General features: G+C 42.3%; 1 protein-coding gene across 13 annotated transcripts in view; it reads left to right on the top strand.

Annotated features, from left to right (window-relative positions):
* Positions 1–6219: 6219 nt before the first annotated feature.
* ZNF236 (zinc finger protein 236) overlaps positions 6220–19269 on the top strand; it is a 192479-nt gene continuing 179429 nt past the window's right edge. For 3 of the 13 annotated variants that reach the window (XM_050941769.1, XM_050941771.1, XM_050941770.1), the window contains exons 1-2: positions 10293–11188; positions 18437–18579. In XM_050941769.1, the coding sequence (XP_050797726.1) occupies positions 11014–11188; positions 18437–18579 (318 nt within the window). In that variant the 5' untranslated portion in view covers positions 10293–11013. Of the gene's footprint in view, positions 6385–9258; positions 9435–10292; positions 11189–14720; positions 15093–18436; positions 18580–19269 lie in introns of those variants that run through there. The other 10 variants (XM_050941760.1, XM_050941759.1, XM_050941763.1 and 7 more) reach the window with 8 other exon arrangements.

The raw sequence follows: 19269 nt of genomic DNA, 5'->3' as shown, positions 1-19269 counted from the left end.
TTACTATATGAAAGCTCTTTGAAGGCTTCTGTGAAATGAGCTTGTTGTCTCAGTGTAACAGGTAATATTATTATTTTAGATGGTGAAAAAAAAGCTGAATTAGCAATGGATAGTGAGTTGAATATAGTTTTTTACTTTTGAAATGATGATGAATTTTAAAATGGTGAATATTTGTCTCATTATAACCTTGTTTCCTTTCCTGTTGGGATTGCATATCCTGCAAATGCTGACTAAGGACTATACTCTACCCAACTCACTCAATGTGTCTATTTATGTCAATAAGTGCCTTGAAGTAAGCAATCAGATAATTTAGTGTTTGTAGTTTACACTTTAACAAAATAATACAAATTCCTTCCTTTTTGAGGTGAAAAGAAATCATACAACATCTGAAATACTGCAAGTCCTACAAGTAGGCTTAGAACAATTAGATTTTATCAGTAAATGTTGGTAAATATTGATTTCCTTGTGTACACAGTCTCACATATTGACAAAAATATTTCCATCACAAGATGGGCAAATTAAAAAAAGATGTTTGAGAACTTATTAGAGTTTGATTTAAGGATATAAATACTTTGTAAATGTTGACACATGATGTTAATCTGTATTTTAGTGGTTATAAAGATTTAACTTTTTTAATGTCAGCATCTACTGCCATTTAATAATGGTCCGACCTTGACTCCCACAATTTCCTGCAACCATTAAAATTCAAATAGGTAAAAAATAGAAAACCATGTTTTAAAATAAGCATTGATTTTTATCCTTTAAAATTATTAGAAAAGAAAATGAATTTGTACTAAGTTTTCTTACATGGTTTGGCAAAAACTTAGTACCTCTAAACACAGACATTAACCTGCCAAACAAACTATGTGAACAAAGTTTTGGTTCATAAAATAGGGAGGAAACCTATAGTGGGGGGAGGTAACAGATTAAGGGTCCTATATGGCAATCACTTAGGACATATTTAATCTTACTCATTTTTGCAGTTTCAGAGAGAGAGCAAAGAGACTGCTAGCATGCATCAAATAAAGAACATACATATTTGCAGGACTAGTACCTCAGAGTGAGAGCGAGAGCGAGATCCTCATCACAAATATTCTGTAGTTTAGGGGAAGATACACTAAGATAAAATCAAGCACCCATGAGCTATAATCCAGATGTTCTATTGACTATGCCTAATATGTCTGTTCACTTCATGAACTTTATTACCTTGGTGAGGTAAATTTTGCTCTTGAGCATTCTGTGATTGATAAATGAGGTACCACAAAGCTTATTCGGTATAAATTTTGGATGAGACCTTAAAAAAACAAGGTTCTTCTATGTGTGGATATTAATTATCAAGTGGCACATCTTGTCAGAGGGAAGAACGCCTTGATAGTACTGGCCAAAATTTTTCCTTCCACTATTTTGCAGTACACTGTATGCCAATGCACTGTTTTACTCTATTCCCAAGCTGGCTGCATTTCAGTTGTATCATATGGATATAGCAGTTAAACTGCTTTCATGTGAAAAACACAACAGAAATGTAAAACTTTATTTAATATACCATACTACTTGGTGCAAAATTCAAGGTGAAGAAACTATGTTCAATTGTGCAGTTTCAGGTCTGTTTGATTTTAAAAGAAAATTAATGATGGCTGACTTTTTTCTAAAAAGGAGAAAACGTTTCTTTTTTTTTTATAGAAACACAGCTAAAAGAGTCATTTTTAGATATCTTACAGTGATCTCAGCTAATCACTTTATGCTGTGGGTGTGATAGTCTCAGTCACAGTATATCTCCTCAACATTTAGAAAACGATTTCTGTAATTTAAAATAACTCAACAGCCTATCTAAATAATACTGTGCATTAAGAGCTTTCTGCTTACATTTTGCACATAATTAGCCCATCCACCTACCTGAGCTAGCAAGTATCTTCCACTCTACCATGGTAGAATAATGCAGCAATAATCCAGTTCCCATCCAACTTTTATGCATAGTACACTTAGGAAAGAGGATTGTGATCCTGCTCCCATTGAAGTCCATGGAGAAAAAACAACACTCCTATAGACTTCAGTGGTATAGGCTCAGGCCTGCAGTTTACTGCCTTTAACAAGTTTCTGCTTCCAATGCAACCACATGGAGTTCATTAGTATATTTAAAAACAAATTTTCTTTTAAACCATTCTATACTCATGGCCTGTGTTAAAATAGATAGTTTCCTATAGGGGGTGTTTACCTTACATCTAGGCATACTATAATGTCGTAGGGTATATGTACATGGCAGCTAGGAGGTGTAATTCCCACTCAGGTAAATGTATATGTCAGGAGTGGCTAAACTTACTGAGCCTCCAAGCCATATATAACCTTCAGAAGTTCAAGAGCCAGGGTGCACCTGCTGGGGCTCCCAGTTTCAGCCCTGCGGTGGGGATAAGAGCTTCTGCCCTGGGCAGAGGGGAGGTTTTGGGGCTTCAGCCCTATGAGAGGGGCCGACTGGGGCTTGGGGCTTCAGCCCCGCTCCTGCTGAAATCCTGAGGCCCGGCAGGTGTGCCCCACAGGGTTGAAGCCCTGAGGTGCCCCCCATGCTGGACAGAAGAAGCCCTAGCCCCACCACTCTGCTGCAGGGCAGAAGCCCCGAGCTTCCCCCCCAACAGTCTGGTAGGCCGAGAATGGGTGTGCACGAGGGGTTCTACGAGCTGCACTTTAACTTTCAAAGAGCCATATGTGGCTCACAAGCCATGGTTTGGCCACCCCAGTATATTTGCTAACTCTGCTAAAGCTACTGACTCAAAATAGCAGTATGAATTTAGCAACATGAGTGGCTACTGAGCTGCCATTTTAATATTATCCCTCCTGACCCCCTGGCTACATATTTGATTGTTTAGCCCAAGACACTGCCCTTGACACCACAGCCTCACTACTATTTTTGAGGGCTAACTTGAGCAGAACTAGTGCATGTACATCAACCTCAGATGGGAATTATACCTCCCAGCTGCTGTGTGGACATACTCATTGAGAACTCTATTTTCAGGAAGTGCTTGATGAGAGAAGACTGTGCATATGTGCAGGAAGTAATAAAGTCTAAATGTTGCAGTGTCTTAGCTCTTTCTCTTTCTTCTGTGATAACATTCTCAGCTTGAGCCTGAAACATTTGAAAACAACCAAAAGAGAAGTGCAATTGTTTTCAAAAGAGATCCACGGCAAGATATGATAGGCTAGTAGCTTCAGGGTAAAGAACATATGGAGTGGTCTTTGGCTACTGACATCAGAGTTGTCACCTCTTGCACTTTTCTCAGTCCAGTTAGCAGATGCTTGTTGTAAACAGCTGCCCTAACACTGGCAAACCTACCTGGTTATAGTTTACTGCTGCAAACATTGGCAACACCAGCACAGTTCTAGCCTACAGCCACCAGAGGCCACTGCTGCTCTTTGCCTTTCTTATGTGTAGAGTGAGCAGCTGCAAGGAATCATCCCAGAGACAGCCAATGTAAAGGTAGCAAAATCAACCATTCTCCCTCATTCCACCAAGCCGGAGTGGGCTAAACACCAAATGTGATCTATTGGCAGAGCAGGGGAAGAGAAGGAACTAAGTGTGCATGTTGCAAACTCAGCCTGCTGGAAAGAAGCCCCAGTTACATTCAGACAAATCTGATTTCATTCTTTGAAGTTACAAATTTTGTTGATAAAGGCAACAGTCTAGATGTAATATAATTAGAGTTCTGCAAGGAGCTTGGCTTTGTACTACATGCCATTCCGGTTAAAAATAGGCTTCATTGTTATTCTATGGAGTATGTTAAATAGATTAAGAACTGGCTAATGGCCAGATCTCAAAAAGTCATGGGCAATGAGGAACCATCACTGAATGGGTGTGGAGATCTGCAGGGATTGGTAGTTGTCCGGACACTATTCAACATTTTATCAATGATCTGGAAGTAAATATAAAATCATTGCTGTTAAAATAGGTATCTGACACAAAGATTGGTGGAATGGTAAATAATCATGAGGACAGAGCAGTCATACAAAGCAATCTAGGTTGCTTGATAAATGGCATACATTCAAATAAAAGGAGTTTTAATACAGCCAAATGTAGGGACAAGGAATGCAGACCATCCCTACAGAATGGGTGACTATCAGATTCTTGGAAAGCAGTGACTCTGAAAAAGATTTAGGGGACAAAGTAGATAAGCAACTCAACATGAGCAGAGCACTGCAAATCTGTGGATATCTGCTTTCCGCATCCGCGGACCATGTTTGCAGATCGCATGCAGACACAAATTTTGTATCCATGCAGGACACTAAAAATGAGCTCCTTGTGTGATGGAATAGCAAAAAGGGCTAATGCAGTCCTTGGATGTATGAAAATTAGTGATTAGTAGGGAGGTGGATTTATCACTATATATGGAATGGTGAGACTGGTACTGAATACTGCATACACTTCTGGTGTTCACAATTGAAAAAGGATGTTAAAAATTAGACAGGGTACAGAAAAAAGCCTGCGATTATTTGAAGGCTAGAGAAAATGGCATACAGTAAAACTTAAGGAAGTCCAGCTGTTTATCAAAAAGGAGACTGAGAAGCAACTTGATTACAGTATACACCTTTAGTCTGGATACTCAAGGGCTCTTTAATCTAATGGAGAAAGGCATAACAAAAGCCAAAGGTTAGAAGCTGAACAAATTCAAATGAGAAATAAGGCAGACATTTTTAATAGGGAAGGTGAATAACTATTGAAACCCACTACCAAGAGATGGGGGAGGGGAGGTCTCCAGCAAGGCCTCTCTGGAAAGTATGCTTTAATCAAATGCTGAGCTCTCAGTGCTGGGGTAGCTGGGTGAAATTCTATGGCTTGTATTAGACAAAAAATCAGACAAGATGATCTAATGGTCCTGTCTGATCTCAAGGGCACCTCATGAAAGCACCTCATGCTTGCTGGATTCCATATGTGAGCAGGGGTATATGATTTAGGGCAGCATTGTGAGACAGGGAGGTAGTGGGGAGAATATTTTCAGAGTGGAACTAGTATGGGAGTAGAATTGCCAACCCTCCAGGATTGTCCCGGAATCCCCAGGAATTAAAGATTAATCTTTTAATTAAAGATTGTCATGTGATGAAATTTCCAGGAATACATCTAACCAAAATTGGCAACCCTACGCTGTGATTTTAGAGGCAGAAAAGGGAGCATGTCCCTCTCATCACTGAGGCACAGGCAGACTCCAGTGCTTGTGAGTACATTTTATACCCTTCTCCCCTCAGAAGTTCAAAGTGCACTGCAGTTGCATGTGTGTGTTTCAGGGGCAACTTCTTGCTGAATTTGAAGATCAGAAATCAATAGCCGAACACTGAAGGGATGCCAGCCCACTTGATTTCTGAGTGAGCCTCACCCTGTACTGATGTTTCTTAAAGCCCCAACTCCTGCAGACAAGGGATTATGGGGAGACTGTTTTCATTTTTTTTAAATTGTTTCTAATTGTTAGGGCTGTGGAGAAAAACTGAAGCATGTGCACACCCCTTAAAGGCTCTCAGACCCCAGATGGCAAAGAAAAAGAGCCCAACGTTGCTGGATAAACACACCTTGCTTTTAAGCCACTTGTGATGGGGAGGGGAAGAGGGCCTGACTCAGGCTAATGTGTGGCAATACTAGTGTCATCGTAGGTTGCTAACCAACCCTCAAGGATTTTGTCCTGGAGTCTCCAGGAATTAAAGATTATTCTTTTTAAAGACACTGTACCGCGAGGAAACTCCAGCAACATGGCCAACCCAAACTGGCTACTCTAGTGTCATGACTTCCAGAGCCTGCCTCAAAGGGGAGCGAAGGCAGGATAACGTGTGTGTGCCACGGCTGCTACTCCCCTTCTGCAGGCGCGGGGGCTCAGGCTCTCCGCCCCTACCCAGCAGCTGTAGCTTGGCGATTAGAACTCCGCTCCGCTCTCAGAATTCCACAGTACCCGGATGTCACAGAGGCAAGGCCATCCGTCATCGTTCAGCTCTCCCTCCCTCCGCTCGCGAGTGCACGCGCATAACTCCCCCCTGGTAGGGCGCATGCGCCGCCGCCCTTCACTAGAATCACTTTTCTTTCCCTCGCGACCTCAGACCTTTTGCGTTCGCGCGGGTAAAGCGCAAGCGCCTTTGCTGTGCGCATTTCCCTCGCTCCCCACGCTCGCCGTTCACGCGCGTGCGCGTTTCACTTGTCTCGCGCATCTCCGTACAGTTCCTCAATCTCTGTGTATAGGGCCGGTACATTCTTTCATCGCCTGCCCCACCCTCTCAACTGCCTCTTCCTCCGCCACCGCCGTTGCAGTGTGGTGGGGAGCGAGTGCGCGCGCACGCGCGTGCGGGGGGAGGGGGCAGCCATGCCGAGGGGGCGGCCTTCCAAACCCAGCAGGGAGGACAGCAAGGCCGGTGCGGAGTCAGGTAACTAGCGCGGCCGGACACGCTTGATACGCGCCCTGGGGTTCAAGACTGGGCCCCTAGGGGTGGCGAAAAGCCTCCGCCGGCTCCCGCATATAGTCCCCGGATATGGGGGGGGAGGGAGGCCGGGTCTATTGTGTGTGGGGGGAGGGGGAGCTAGGCCCTGCGGAATGATACTGAGCGGGCAGATCCCGGCCCGGCGGCCCTGCGCTGTTCCTGCTTCGTTCAGTAGCAGCGGCGCGGCCGCCGGAGTGAGGCGGGAGCCAGCGCGCCCGGGAGCTGGGACGGCGTTTGTTCCTTTCGCGGGGCCCGTGTCTGTTCACTCGCGCGGGGGAGGGGAGCTTCTGGGCGGCTTTTAAACGGGGTTCGGGGGTTGGTGCCCCGGTGCCCGAACAGGAGAGCGAGACGAGGCGTGTAGCCTCCCCGGCGGGTGCGTGGTTCGATGGTGCCCGGGCTCTGCAGCGCCCGGCTGGGCGGCGAGCGGAGCAGGAACCTGATCGGGGATAGTTTGGAGATGAGGCTCTTTCCCCACCCCCGCAAACTGAACAAATACAGACTTGAAATACACGACAGAGGCAGCCGTACAATGCGGGCTTAGACCTCGGGCTCTCCTTGCAAGGAATAACTTTTAAGAAAGTTTCTAGTCATTCCACGTGTGTTGTACATAAGGAAACAAACAATATGAGCCACACTTTTCTGCCTAAAAGCTTTTTACCAGCTCTTGTTACTTTCTAGCCCTTTATGATTATTTATCGTGGAACTAGACCACACCAGATTTTTTTTCCAGGTAGTTGGCTTTGTGCATTTGATAGCACTTATAGTCAATGTCCCTGTTTTCTTTTGTGTGGTCAATTTTCCTTTTAATCTGGGTATTTCTCACAGAAGCCAGAGAGGGAAAGCATGATCATAACACCCAAAAAACTAGCACAGATGCTCAGGTAGGTCTGTGCCTCAACTCACTTTCAAAGTGTTGGATTAGATTTCAGGCACCTGTGAGTAACAGCATAAAAGAGTCCCTCTCATAGAATAGTTCATAGGGAGTTCATCCTTTGATGTACAGACATTCAACAGCACTCTCTCTTATCCAGCAACTGAATTTTTTTTGTTTCTTTCTCTCAGGAGGTAGGCTAAATGTTTATTATTTTGCAGGATAACCTTGAATTAATTTTGTAAACTCCCTTAAAAGTTCTTACGCCTACAATTAAATATTTTATTATATTTTTGTTAGATATTTAAAAATCATTGTTTTAGAAAATATTATTTAATATTGATTTTTTTTTAAAGGGGAACTGAGAAAATTTTGCAGTAGTATCTTAGGTCCTGATCCTGCAAAGACTTAAACTGCATGTGTAAGGACTCTCCTATACCAGGGCCTTCCACAATACTTGAATCTTTCCCTCTCCCCGCTTTCTAAATTAAACTCTTAACTTAGTTGAAATATTATGCAGGCTTAAAAATAAAATAAAGTGCAATATTTGGTAATAGAGGGTGAGCATGTATCGTGTGTTCTTTCTAGCCGGAGTTCAGATGCATATTATGATGTTGAAAGTTGAGTATAAAAAATTTCTATAGCAGTTGAATGATTACTTAACTAATATGAGAATTGGTGTGGTTTAGGTTTTTTGGGCAAGGAAATTCTATAGGAACTATAATTCATATAGCATATCCTTTATTTTTGTACTGTAGTTAGTTAATTGGAATAATTTATCAGAACCATGGGTCTGGTCCTGCAAATGCTTACATGCGTAACTTTACATGAATAGTCACATTGAGCTAAATGGAACTACTTATATGGAAAAATTAAATGCACTTTTGCAGATTTGGGTCCCAGATTCCATTTCTGCAAGGCAGAATCTATGTGATCCTCCTTGCAGGGTTAGGATTTAGGCTTGCAGGGAATTACAGTGATGATGTGCTGTGAAACAGGAGATATGTACTAACAAATGTTATGCTCAGACCTTTTTTTTCCTAAAGAGATGATTTCTACTGCTTTTAAACTAAGTTATGCAAGAATAAAAAATTACACCCAAACAGTTTTGTTTTTAATACAGATCAGCAGTCAGTTTTGTAACAATTGCTTTTGGTGTTTTGATAACAGAGCATTTATCTCTGTGTGTTTTCTGTGCATGTGCAGTAAATAGCTTTTGTATGGATTTGTATGAGTTTCAGTGCATGTACTTTATACGTTTAAAATGTATGCACAAAGTTTTTGAATAATGGTAACCTAAATGGGTATAAATGTTACAATATCAAGTTTATGATGCAAGCTGATCAAAACAAAGACATTCAAACTATATGAAAATTCTGACCTTCAGCCTTGATATGATAAAAGTATATCCAATAACATTTAAGTCATACTTTGATCTCAGACCCATACATTACTTAGGTATAACGTGATGTGCTGAGGACAGTTAACTACAGGTTGTTGTATGTAGTTTAAAAATAATTATAATAAAAAAAAACTATATACCAATATTTCTCAAGAAAAAGTTGTAACTGAAACTTAGCATTTTTAAAGTGTAAATTAAACCATGTAATACAACGGATGCTGGTTATTAGCTGATCTGATAACTGTTGGTTATTAGCAATTTTTTTGGTCAAGGACCCATCCCATAGACTTTAATGTTCATTGCATTCATATATTAGCAACTATCACGCTGCTTGTTGATAACTTTTTGATAACCTAGTGTCCCTGCTCCCTGTGGAAAACCTTGGCTACCGGTTTGTGGGGCTGCAGGCAGAGAAGGAAGCACTGGGCTGTGCCAAGCCCGAGTCCCTGGTGCCAGGGTAGGCTGCAGCTCGGAGAGTGTAGGGAGAGGTACTGTGCAACTCCAGAGGTGCTCAATACTACCTTTTCTGCTTTTGTCCTGCCCACAGCCTCCCTTACGAGCCTTCAGCACCAAGACTTCAGCTGGAGTTCCCAGTTACCTCCTGTGTGGGTCGCGGGTCCCTGGCTGAGGGGCTTTCCCCCTTGGCTGTTTCAGGCATGGGCCTTTTGTTTGTTGACAGCTTTAGATAATAGCAAATTTTTGCTTGGAACCAAGAAGTTGCTAGTAAGTGGCATCTACTGTATAACTTTGAGTGAAGTATGGAATAACTGGCAGATTTATGCAGAGAAAAGGAAATTAACTAGAGCTTGTTAGAAAAATTGTGACAAAATATTTTTTCAATGGAATTTGATTATTGGAACGCCTTGCCTAACTCGAATTTTGCGTAAGTCGGAAACGTATACCCGACCATTATGCAAAAACAAAAACAAAAAACTATTTCTAGCTTACGTAACTTTTTCCGTAAGTGCAGATTTGTGTAAGTCGGGTTTGCGCAACCCTGGGGGGGAGAGGGGTCTGTAGTTGAAATTGGTTTGATTTTGATGGGACTTGGACAGAAACCAGGTTTGATTTCAGTGAAGCTCTGAAAGAACCTAAGGAGATTTGCAGCCAACTCGCCTGTATGGCTCCTAAGAAGCCTGAGCTTTCAGAGTCTGCAGCTCTAGGGCAACCTGCAAGCAGGAAAATGCTCCTTTTAGTTGTAAATCCACAGTCCAGAGAATTGGAGCAAGAATGAGGCAAAATGGAGATCTCTGGTGTCTTTTATATCCTCTACCATATGTGTGGAAATTTACTGTCCCAAACAAAACCCACAGCCCCGTGTATGGAAAGTTACTGATGAACTCCAAGGTTACGTGTCCACATTGCATGCCCTTACATGTTTTGCTTGCAGTCTTAGGCCTTGGCTACACTTGAGAGTTACAGTGCTGGTGGTGGCTTTCCAGCGCTGTAACTTACTCCCCATCCACACTGGCAAGGCACATACAGCGCTATGTCTCCCTGGCTGCAGCGCTGGTTGTACTCCACCTCGACGAGAGGAATAAAGAAAACAGCGCTGCAAGAGCCAGTGTAAACAGTGATTAATCTTACTATGCTGTAACTGATCTCCAGAACCTTCCCATAATGCTTTTAAGTAAAGATAACACTCTTTGTTTTGTTGTGATGCCTCTGTTTGTTTTGTTGTGAACTCAGGGCTCCCGAAGCTGCTTATCTAAAAAACAAACACAGCTCCTATTTGTTGTGAATGAGGCAGGCAGCGGGATACGTTTGGAATGTCCATAGCTAGTGTTTGTTTGAGGAGAGAAGCAGCAGGGGGGACGGAATCAGTTTCTGAGCAGCTGCTTATCTGGTCTGTGAGGAAAAAAACCAAAGAAGGCTATTTGCATTTAGTAAATGAGAGAGGGATGGGGGAAGGGGTCGGAACTTGCAAGGCAGGGAGCTGACACAGTGTCAGCTCCAAAAATCCACTCTCTCTGTCTCCCCCGTGCTCCCTGTCACACTCCACCCCACCTCGCTCTTTTGAAAAACACATTGCAGACACTTGAACACTGAGATGGCTGCCCATAATGCACCACTCCCAACACTGCTGCAAATGTGGCCCCGACAGTGCACTAGTAGCTGTCAGTGTGGCCACACTGCAGCGCTTTCCCTGCACAGCTGTACAAAGACAGCTTTAACTTCCAGCGCTGTACAACTGCAAGTGTAGCCATGCCCTTAGGCATACTTAGGAAGAGCTATCTAGAAAGTTGATTATCCTTAGTAGCCCATCAAGCTTGATTTGCTCCTGGGGGAATTCTGTGCCACTATGTATGCGCAGAATTCATGTCCAGCACAGAATTTTTTTTCTGCGGAGAAAATACATTTTGCCCAAGAAGTGTTACAGTTCTGCCTTTTGCCCACCATAGGCCACTCTGGCACCAGTACAGCCAGCAGCCGGCTGCATTCCTCACAACATCCTGCCAGCAGAGCCCGGTTAGGAGGTACGGATATGCAGGGGACTGTGGGGGGGGGGCAGATAGAACTGCTGGGGGTTCAGAAGGGCTAGTGGGGAGGACAGATTGGGATGGCGGCTCAGGAGCTAGTGGGGTGGCAGCATTGAGCTAGGAGCTGAATGGAGGGGTGGGGGCGTTGCAGGGCCGCATAGGGAGTGGTTGTGCAGGAACGCACCTGACTAAATGGGAGAGGCTGGGAGTTAGTCAAGGTCTGCATGGTGGAGGCCCCCCAACTCTCTAACGATCTCTTCCCCCAACCCTTCCCCCCCCTTCCATAATTCTCCCACTCACACCCAGCAACCCTCCAGGTTCGCTCTCAGGCTCTTTCCCTCTCCCTCAGCTCCTCCATTACTCCTGACTCGCACAAGCATTTGCACTGCTTCTGAGGGATGTGGGAAATATGTTTCTGTATTGTAGTTTGTTAATTACTCAAAGTTCTGTGTTCATTTGCCTAGTAAGGAATCTGTTTGTCAAAAAAACATTCCTGAATATATATATATAATATTTTGGTCTGTATTGTTAGACATACTTGCTGACCGATATTTTGAAATACATTACCAAATAATTGAAACTGGCATGATTATATTGTGGTGTTTGACAAATAAAATATGCAGAATTTTAAAATACGGTGTGCAGAATTTTTAATTTTTTGGCATAGATAGTCCATTCACAATGGGATGGCAAGGCTGAATATAAACTACCTTGTGCATGTCACCCCAGGAACAGATGCAAATACATAACCAATATTCATAACTTCAGATACAGTGATGATACATGGATTTAACCTGGATAATCGCACTTGTCATTATTGTAACTTTTCCATTGACACCTTACATGATACACTTTGTACGAGACTTGTTTCAGTTGTGTAACAGTGGTAAAATCCATAATGTAAATCAGGGATTCTCAAACTGGGGGTTGTGACCCCTTGGGGCCACAAGGTTATTACATGGGGGGTTGTGAGCTGTCAGCCTCCACCCCCAAACCCTGCTTTGCCTCCAGCATTTATAATAGTATTAAATACAAAAAAGGTATGTTAAATGTATAAGGGGAGTCATACTCATAGGTTTGCTGTGTGAAAAGTATCACCAGTACAAAAGTTTGAGAAACACTGATGTAAATGGCCATCTTCAGTCATACAGCATCACAGTGGTTAATGGGTTTGGATTGTAGCTTGATAGTCCACATCAGGTCAGAGGGAGCCACGTGTATTCGCCACAAATATCAGCAGGACCTCTGCTGGGGACATGGAGGGGCAAATGAACTCTTTAGGTTTTCCTCAAGATATTTCCAGAGTGCCTCTAGTTTAGGTTTGGAGAAGGAGTACAGTAGAATCCCAGAGTTATAAACTGACCAGTCAACCCCACACTTCATTTGGAACCATGCAATCAGGCAGCGGCAGAGACCAAACAAATAAAATAAGCAAATATAGTACCGTATTAAACATAAAGTACAAAAAAAGGGGGAAAGTTTAAAAATTTTTTGGCAAGGGTAAGGACACTGCTTCTGTGCTTGTTTCATTTAAATTAAAATAGTTAAAAGCATTTTTCTTCTGCATAGTAATGTGTGACTTAATACAGCTTTGAATGTTCAGTTGTAAACTCTTGAAAGAACAACCATATTTTGTTCAGAGTTATGAACATTTCAGAATTCTGAACAACCTCCATTCCCGAGGTGTTTGTAACTCTGAGGTTCTATTGTAAATGCACCTGAAGGGAACCTCTGCTCCTGGCTGGAGGTCAATAAGGCAGTCAGAGCTGCAATAAGGTGGTAGAAGGTTCCCTTTTGTTTTGTTGAACATGTCAGCATTGTGTTAATGTTTAACAGGAATCCCAGAGCCATTGGGGAGGTTGTGGGTGTTTCTAGGATCACCTTTGGATACTGTCCACACCTCTGAATTCTTCTGAGGAGCAAGTAGACTGAAAAGGGTTGCTGCTGCTAGGGTAGCTGTCAGGTAAACAGGGTTGTTGGCAAGATGGGGAGTCAAACTGTACTGTGCCTGACTGCCAGCAGTTGCCCAGATGATGGGCAACAAACCAGGGGATGCCAAGGACAACTGATGAATGCAGTCCCTGAATTAATCCAAATTGGAGGACTTCAGTGTGACCTCTAAGGATGCCATGTGGTGGGTGACCAGTCCCGATGACAGGAGTGACCTGTCCATGGAATCTACTAACCTGGGGGAATTATTGCGCTGGGTTGGGATATTGTGTGTTTGGGCGAACTCCAGATCCATGAAATTGGTTGAGACATCCAAGTCCACTAGAGCCTCTAGGTTGGTGTTGGGCATCACAGTGTGCTGGAGCCAGAGAGGGAGATACGTTGAGTGCTGATTGGGCATCACCAGGGTACTGATGGACAAGTGTTGGTGTGGGTCAGTGGGAGAGGGGAAGTGTGCCAGCCCAGCCCAGACACCTATCAGAACTGGAGCTTGGCATTTCCTGATCTGGGCATTGGCAGGGCAGTCTGATGCAGAATCCTGGTTCCCTACAGTGTAGGCATAGCCACGATGCCTGGCATCCGTTCTTTTCCACATCAGAGAGATGGGACCAGAGCATATTGAGTTGCATGGGCTTGGGTAATGGATGATGGGGGCACTGCAGCTGAGAGGACCAGCTTTTTTCTGGGTGATGTTTGGTCAGGCAGTCGTCAGTCTTGATGCATAAATTGAGTCAGACATCGAGGCCAGAGAAGGATTCGACCTGTGCCAGTTAAACTTTAATTTCACCATTTAAGTTGAGCAGGAAATGATAGTGCTGAGTGTCTACTTCCAAGTGTCAGAACTCCACTGCATATTTAGTAGCTGGCTGCTGTCCCTGTGGCAACACCCAAAGTGTGGTTTTGGCTGTGCTCTCGCAGCATAAAAGATCACCACCATGACTTGAATGAAGACCTCAAATTGTCCCAAAAGCAGGCTTGATTTTTCCAGGAGTGAAGACTCCCAAACCAGGGCCTCCCCATTAAGCAGGCTGATGGTCCCGCTTGGGCTTGCTTAGTGGAGTACAACTGGACATAGCAGAAATAGAAGCTGATACTGACTTAGGAACGCACAGATTTTGTCATGCTTGCCATTGAACTTGTCAGGTAGGAGAAACTTGGGCTCATGGGGCATGGGAGTTGGCACCAAAGGTGAAATGACATGAGCTTGCAGGACTGCATTCTATGCCTATAGGGCAGTTACCTGGGCCTACAAGGTCTGTAGGTGTCTGCTATCTCTGTCAGAAAAATATTGGTGCTGAGGGTCAGAAACGGGTTACCTGGAGTAAGTCAAGGCTGGGTGCAAGACAGGGGCAAGGCTGGGAACAAGCACACACAGGAGCTATAGCAGCCGTGGACAAATGCTTTGAGAAGCTGCTGCTGGTCTTGAGAGCCAGTTTGCTGGCTCATCTAACCAATTAGTGTAGCTAACCAGGCTGCCTATTATAAGCCAGCTGTCAGTGTTAGGCTACCTGGAGTCTGGCTCTGCTGTGGGCCCTGTTTCCTAACAGGAAGTGTGAGATAATTTTAGCTGAAGATGAATGAGGTGTTGGAAAGAAAGTTGACGAGTTAATAAATTGATACGAAGTCCAACAGTATTTTTAGAATAAAGGATGGATGAGATCTCATAGTTAATCTCGCCATATGAAAAACTGTGTAGGGAGGGTTAATCATTAATGCTTATAAATCAGTTTTCCTGTATGCTGAAGTAATTGCCGCGAAGTATGCCACCTTCATTGATAAAAAGTGAATTGGACAGCTTGATAAATGTTCAAAATGGGGTTCCATTAGAGAAGAAAGCACAGATTTAAATCCTTTTGTGGGAGCAATCTTTCTTACAGGAGGAAGAACTCAAACCAGGGTCCGAAGAAGTCTTTTCACCGATGGATGAGAGACATTGAACCTCTTTCTGCAGGTGAATGGAAAGCTGATATTGTCAGCCAAATGTCCTTTAATTGAAGCAATAACTGGGTCCAGGTGTTTTAAATATAACAAATAACCCAAAATTATTGGATTATACCACTGAGAAGAAATGTGAATCGTCAGTACTGCCCATGATGAAAAGTGCTTCCGTTTTGCAGAATATGTAGCTGTTGCAGGCAATTTCTTGCTCTGGAGTAAAATATTCTATACTTCTGAAGAACATTCTTTGTCTAATGAAGACATCAGGAAGCCATCCAAGCTATGAGATGTAATTATACTAGATTTGGGTGAAGTACTAAGATGTGGTTCTGCAATACCATGTTGTTCTGAATTGGGAGCTTGCTAAACTGGTGATCGGACAATATCAACAGATCCATAAACCAACACTGGGAAGGCTTAGTGGGGAGATATCCGTGTAACCTGAGTGCAGAAGGCTGTGCTCACCCTTTGAGTGCCCCCTTGAAGTCTTGGTATGATGCTGCATGTGCTTTGGAGGGGTGGGAGAAGTATGAAGAGACTGCTGACTTTACTTATTATTTCTTCGTGAGAATGAAAAAAATTAAAAACAGAATTTTGCCTACAAAAAATCTTGTTAGGATAACATTTGGCTTCATTAGCGTTTCTGGTTCTAACAGGACTTTGAATCCTCATTGAATTCTGGAAGTAATTTTAGTACATTATATAGAAATAACTGTATAATGGTTGATATATGCATGCAGAAAACACTGCTGAATTTTAAAAAATGATTTTGCATAATTTGGCTGTCTTACTCTTTTCTCTCCCCTCTCATCCATGTATCTAACTAGAATTTACGAGGACTAGTTGACTAGTGACTGATCTTTGTATGCCACTTGAATAAGTGTGCTATTCCAAGTACAATAAGATAAAAGTCCCTTGTAATTGGAGCTGTGCAGCTAGGTTTTCTAAGAATTTTGACCACTTCAGGAAAGGAAAGAGTTCTTGTTACTGGTAATGTTCACAAGCTACAGAGAATTTCTGCAGCACTGGATGAATCTGTAGGTGAAAGTGTGCAATAGATTTAAATTTGTAGAGGCTAGATTTGTCATATCTAGACAGATTCTTTTCCTCCTAGTTATAACACAATTATGTGAAGTAGAAATTAATCAAAGGCTTTTGTTTTCCACTCTTCCTATTACTTTGCATATATAAATAATTTGTTTAGTGCTTATCTCCAGTGCTTCAGCACCATTCTGATGTGGCAAAGCAAGCGCAAAGAGATGAGTCCTCGTTTTTCTTCTGGACATGGTTATGTCTGAGCTCCTTCTGATTTCTCATTAGATTGTATTCACAGTCAAGGTCTTACTGATGAAAAACCCTGTCCCATAGATTTCTATTGTGGCCTCCCTCAGCTGCAACCTTTTCAGAGGTTTGTGAGGGTCCTGAAATTAAAAATATTTTTTTAAGTAATCAGGATCTTTAGGGCTGTTTTGATTAGGACTAGAACCTTTAAGTGGATCAGTAATGGGCGAGTGTTGACTAGACTGATGTGCTGCTTGTGTTGGTCCGGTCCCTATGTCACAAGAAGTTCTGGCTTCTGTGAATGCCTCTTTACAGGTCCCTTTATTTTACCCCCCCTCATCCCCACAAAAAAAGGCAGGAGGGGAAGGAGAAAAAGTCCTAACCTGTTAGATTCTTTCTTGTCTCTTAGGGTACGTCTTCACTACAGGCCGTATCGGCGGGTAGCAATCAATTTCTCGGGGATCGATATATCGCGTCTCATCTAGACGCGATATATCGATCCTCGAACGCACTCCTGTTGACTCCGGAACTCCTCCAACGCGAATGGCTGTTGCGGAGTCGACAGGGGGAGCTGCGGATGTCCATCCCGCACCTTGAGGATGGTAGGTAACTTGATCTAAGATACTTCGTAGCTGAAGTTGCGTATCTTAGATCGATCCCCTCCCCTAGTGTAGACCAGCCCTTAGTTTAGTGATTGCTTCTCATGTGTTGTCAGCTGCTAGGGACAGGAGAGGATCAGAAGCAGCAGCTTCATTTCATTGGAGAAGGGGAGCTACCACTTCATCCCTCAGCCTATGCTTTTGTAACTAGTAATAGCAATTTTTCCTCTTCTTTTCTTTGCCGTCATTGACACGCTTTGTTCTGTTTGAATAGGAAGAGAAGTAGTATATTTACAAAAATCTGGTCCTGAAGAAGGTGTGCTCTAGTAGTACATCATGAATCAATTTAGGGTTCAGTATGTTGTTTGTAAATAAAGCTTTGAAGGATCTTAAACTAGATGCTTTTTAAAAACTTGCTACTAAGTTTTTTCCATTGAATTTTTCAGAAACAAACATGATAATATTTATAGTCATGTAATGTCTCCCAAAATGAAAATATTTAAATTTCCTTAGAGCTGAGATTTCCATTTTCTGGATAATTTGGTAAAACGATTTTGAAGAACAGCTTACCCACAAAGCAAGATTCAATAATACTCCAACCATTTTCTGCAACAGGATATACAAACCTCAAACTGTATTTCAGGGTTTTTCTATCACCTTATGAGTTTTCATAGCAAGAAAGGTGAACGGGGTCTTAATTGGATCGGCCTATAGAAAGTGTTACTTCCCTTTTCACTATAAGTGCAAGAACACTGATGGATTGCGTGTCTCTCTATCATCTTGAACAATCGGTATTGGCTACACAACTCTCAAGGTGTGACTGGTGAAATGGAGAAATTACAGTGACCATATGTGGGGGAGAGAAGAGGTGCCTGCATATATATAAAATTCAGTAGTGTAATCATGTCTGAGGATTTTACATTTGTGGTTTTTGTTTTATTTTTATTGATGCTTGTTTAGGGAGAGTGAAGGTTCGTTGTACAGCCACCTACGTGCACATTTACAAATGGTATTGTACATTCAGGGCTACTAACTATACAGTCTTAAATGGTCACCCAAAACCATTTTTTTAAAAGTAAATATGTTCACTATAACAGAGATTGGAGAAGAAATTTTTTCATTTGACAGCTTTTTTGCAAGTCTTTTGCTCTGTCCCCTGGTTCTGTGGGCCTTCTGTACAGAAGCAAGAAAGGGGAGAGAATCAATTTTAAAAATAAAGGGAAAAATATGTCCATAAAGCTACAAATTGGTAGGCAGATACAACGTTTGGAATGGTGATTAATATCTGGGTTGTTTGAAGCAGGAACATACTCCTTCCTCTTCCTGAGATCTTGCAAATCCAGTTCAGACAGAATCTTGTGAAAGTTTCCATGGGTCTTCGCCACTTCAGTGCACACTTGTTTTTTGTTTTTAAACAAATCTAGTTTAAAAATTGAAAATATAACTTTGTACAAAGTGTTTAATGCTTATTTTGCAGATGGTGTTCTGACACTGAATACAGAGAACAGTAATTGTTCCTACCAAGTACCAAGCTTCCGTAAGTGTGAAATCTGTTTGCTATCTTTTTCAAAAGTGACACAGTTCCAGCGCCACATGAGGGATCACGAGAGAAATGACAAGGTATGTATTTCAGTAAATCTAGATAAAAATCTAAAAAATATGAATACATCAAAAGTTAAATCCAGCATTTTAATAGGTGAGGTTGAAGACACATTTAACTCTGTTCAGTAATGGTGCTGATAGCCAAACTTTGCACTTTAGTTGGACAACACTTCTTTTTCACTTCTCCCTCATCACATGTGCAGTCTGTAAGGAATGAAAGAAACCTTGCATTGGCTAGCATTTCAGATTTTCTATCCCCAGTTGAAGCAGTTTTTGCTAAGGTATCCACATATAGTCCATTGTCTCTGCAAAGTATATATGTGGGCTAAAGAAACTGGTAAAAAAATTTTTTTTCAAGATTTTAGATAGTAAACTGACTACGTTTTATCAACAATAGGGAAATTTGTTTCTTATTTAATTGGCAAAATTTGTACCCAACTGCTTTATTAGAATCAGCTTTCCCTTACGTAAACTATCTTCTTCTCTTTTTCCTTTTTTCCCCTTAAAGAAATAATTTTATTAAAGAAAACAGCAAAATCCTGCATGAAATGGTAGCCAATGTAGTTATCACTTCAACTGCTTCTAAACTAGATGGAGGATGGCTGTAGTGGGTTTTAGCCCATGAAAGCTTATGCTCAAATAAATGTTAGTCTTCAAGGTGCCACAAGTATTCCTCATTTTTCTTGTGGGTTAAGATTTAGGAAGTCT

Source organism: Gopherus flavomarginatus, chromosome 2 (genome assembly GCF_025201925.1).
Source record: "Gopherus flavomarginatus isolate rGopFla2 chromosome 2, rGopFla2.mat.asm, whole genome shotgun sequence".
Classification (NCBI taxonomy): domain Eukaryota; kingdom Metazoa; phylum Chordata; order Testudines; family Testudinidae; genus Gopherus; species Gopherus flavomarginatus.
Note: the sequence above shows the minus strand (reverse complement) of the source record. Positions and strands in the feature narration are given on the sequence as shown.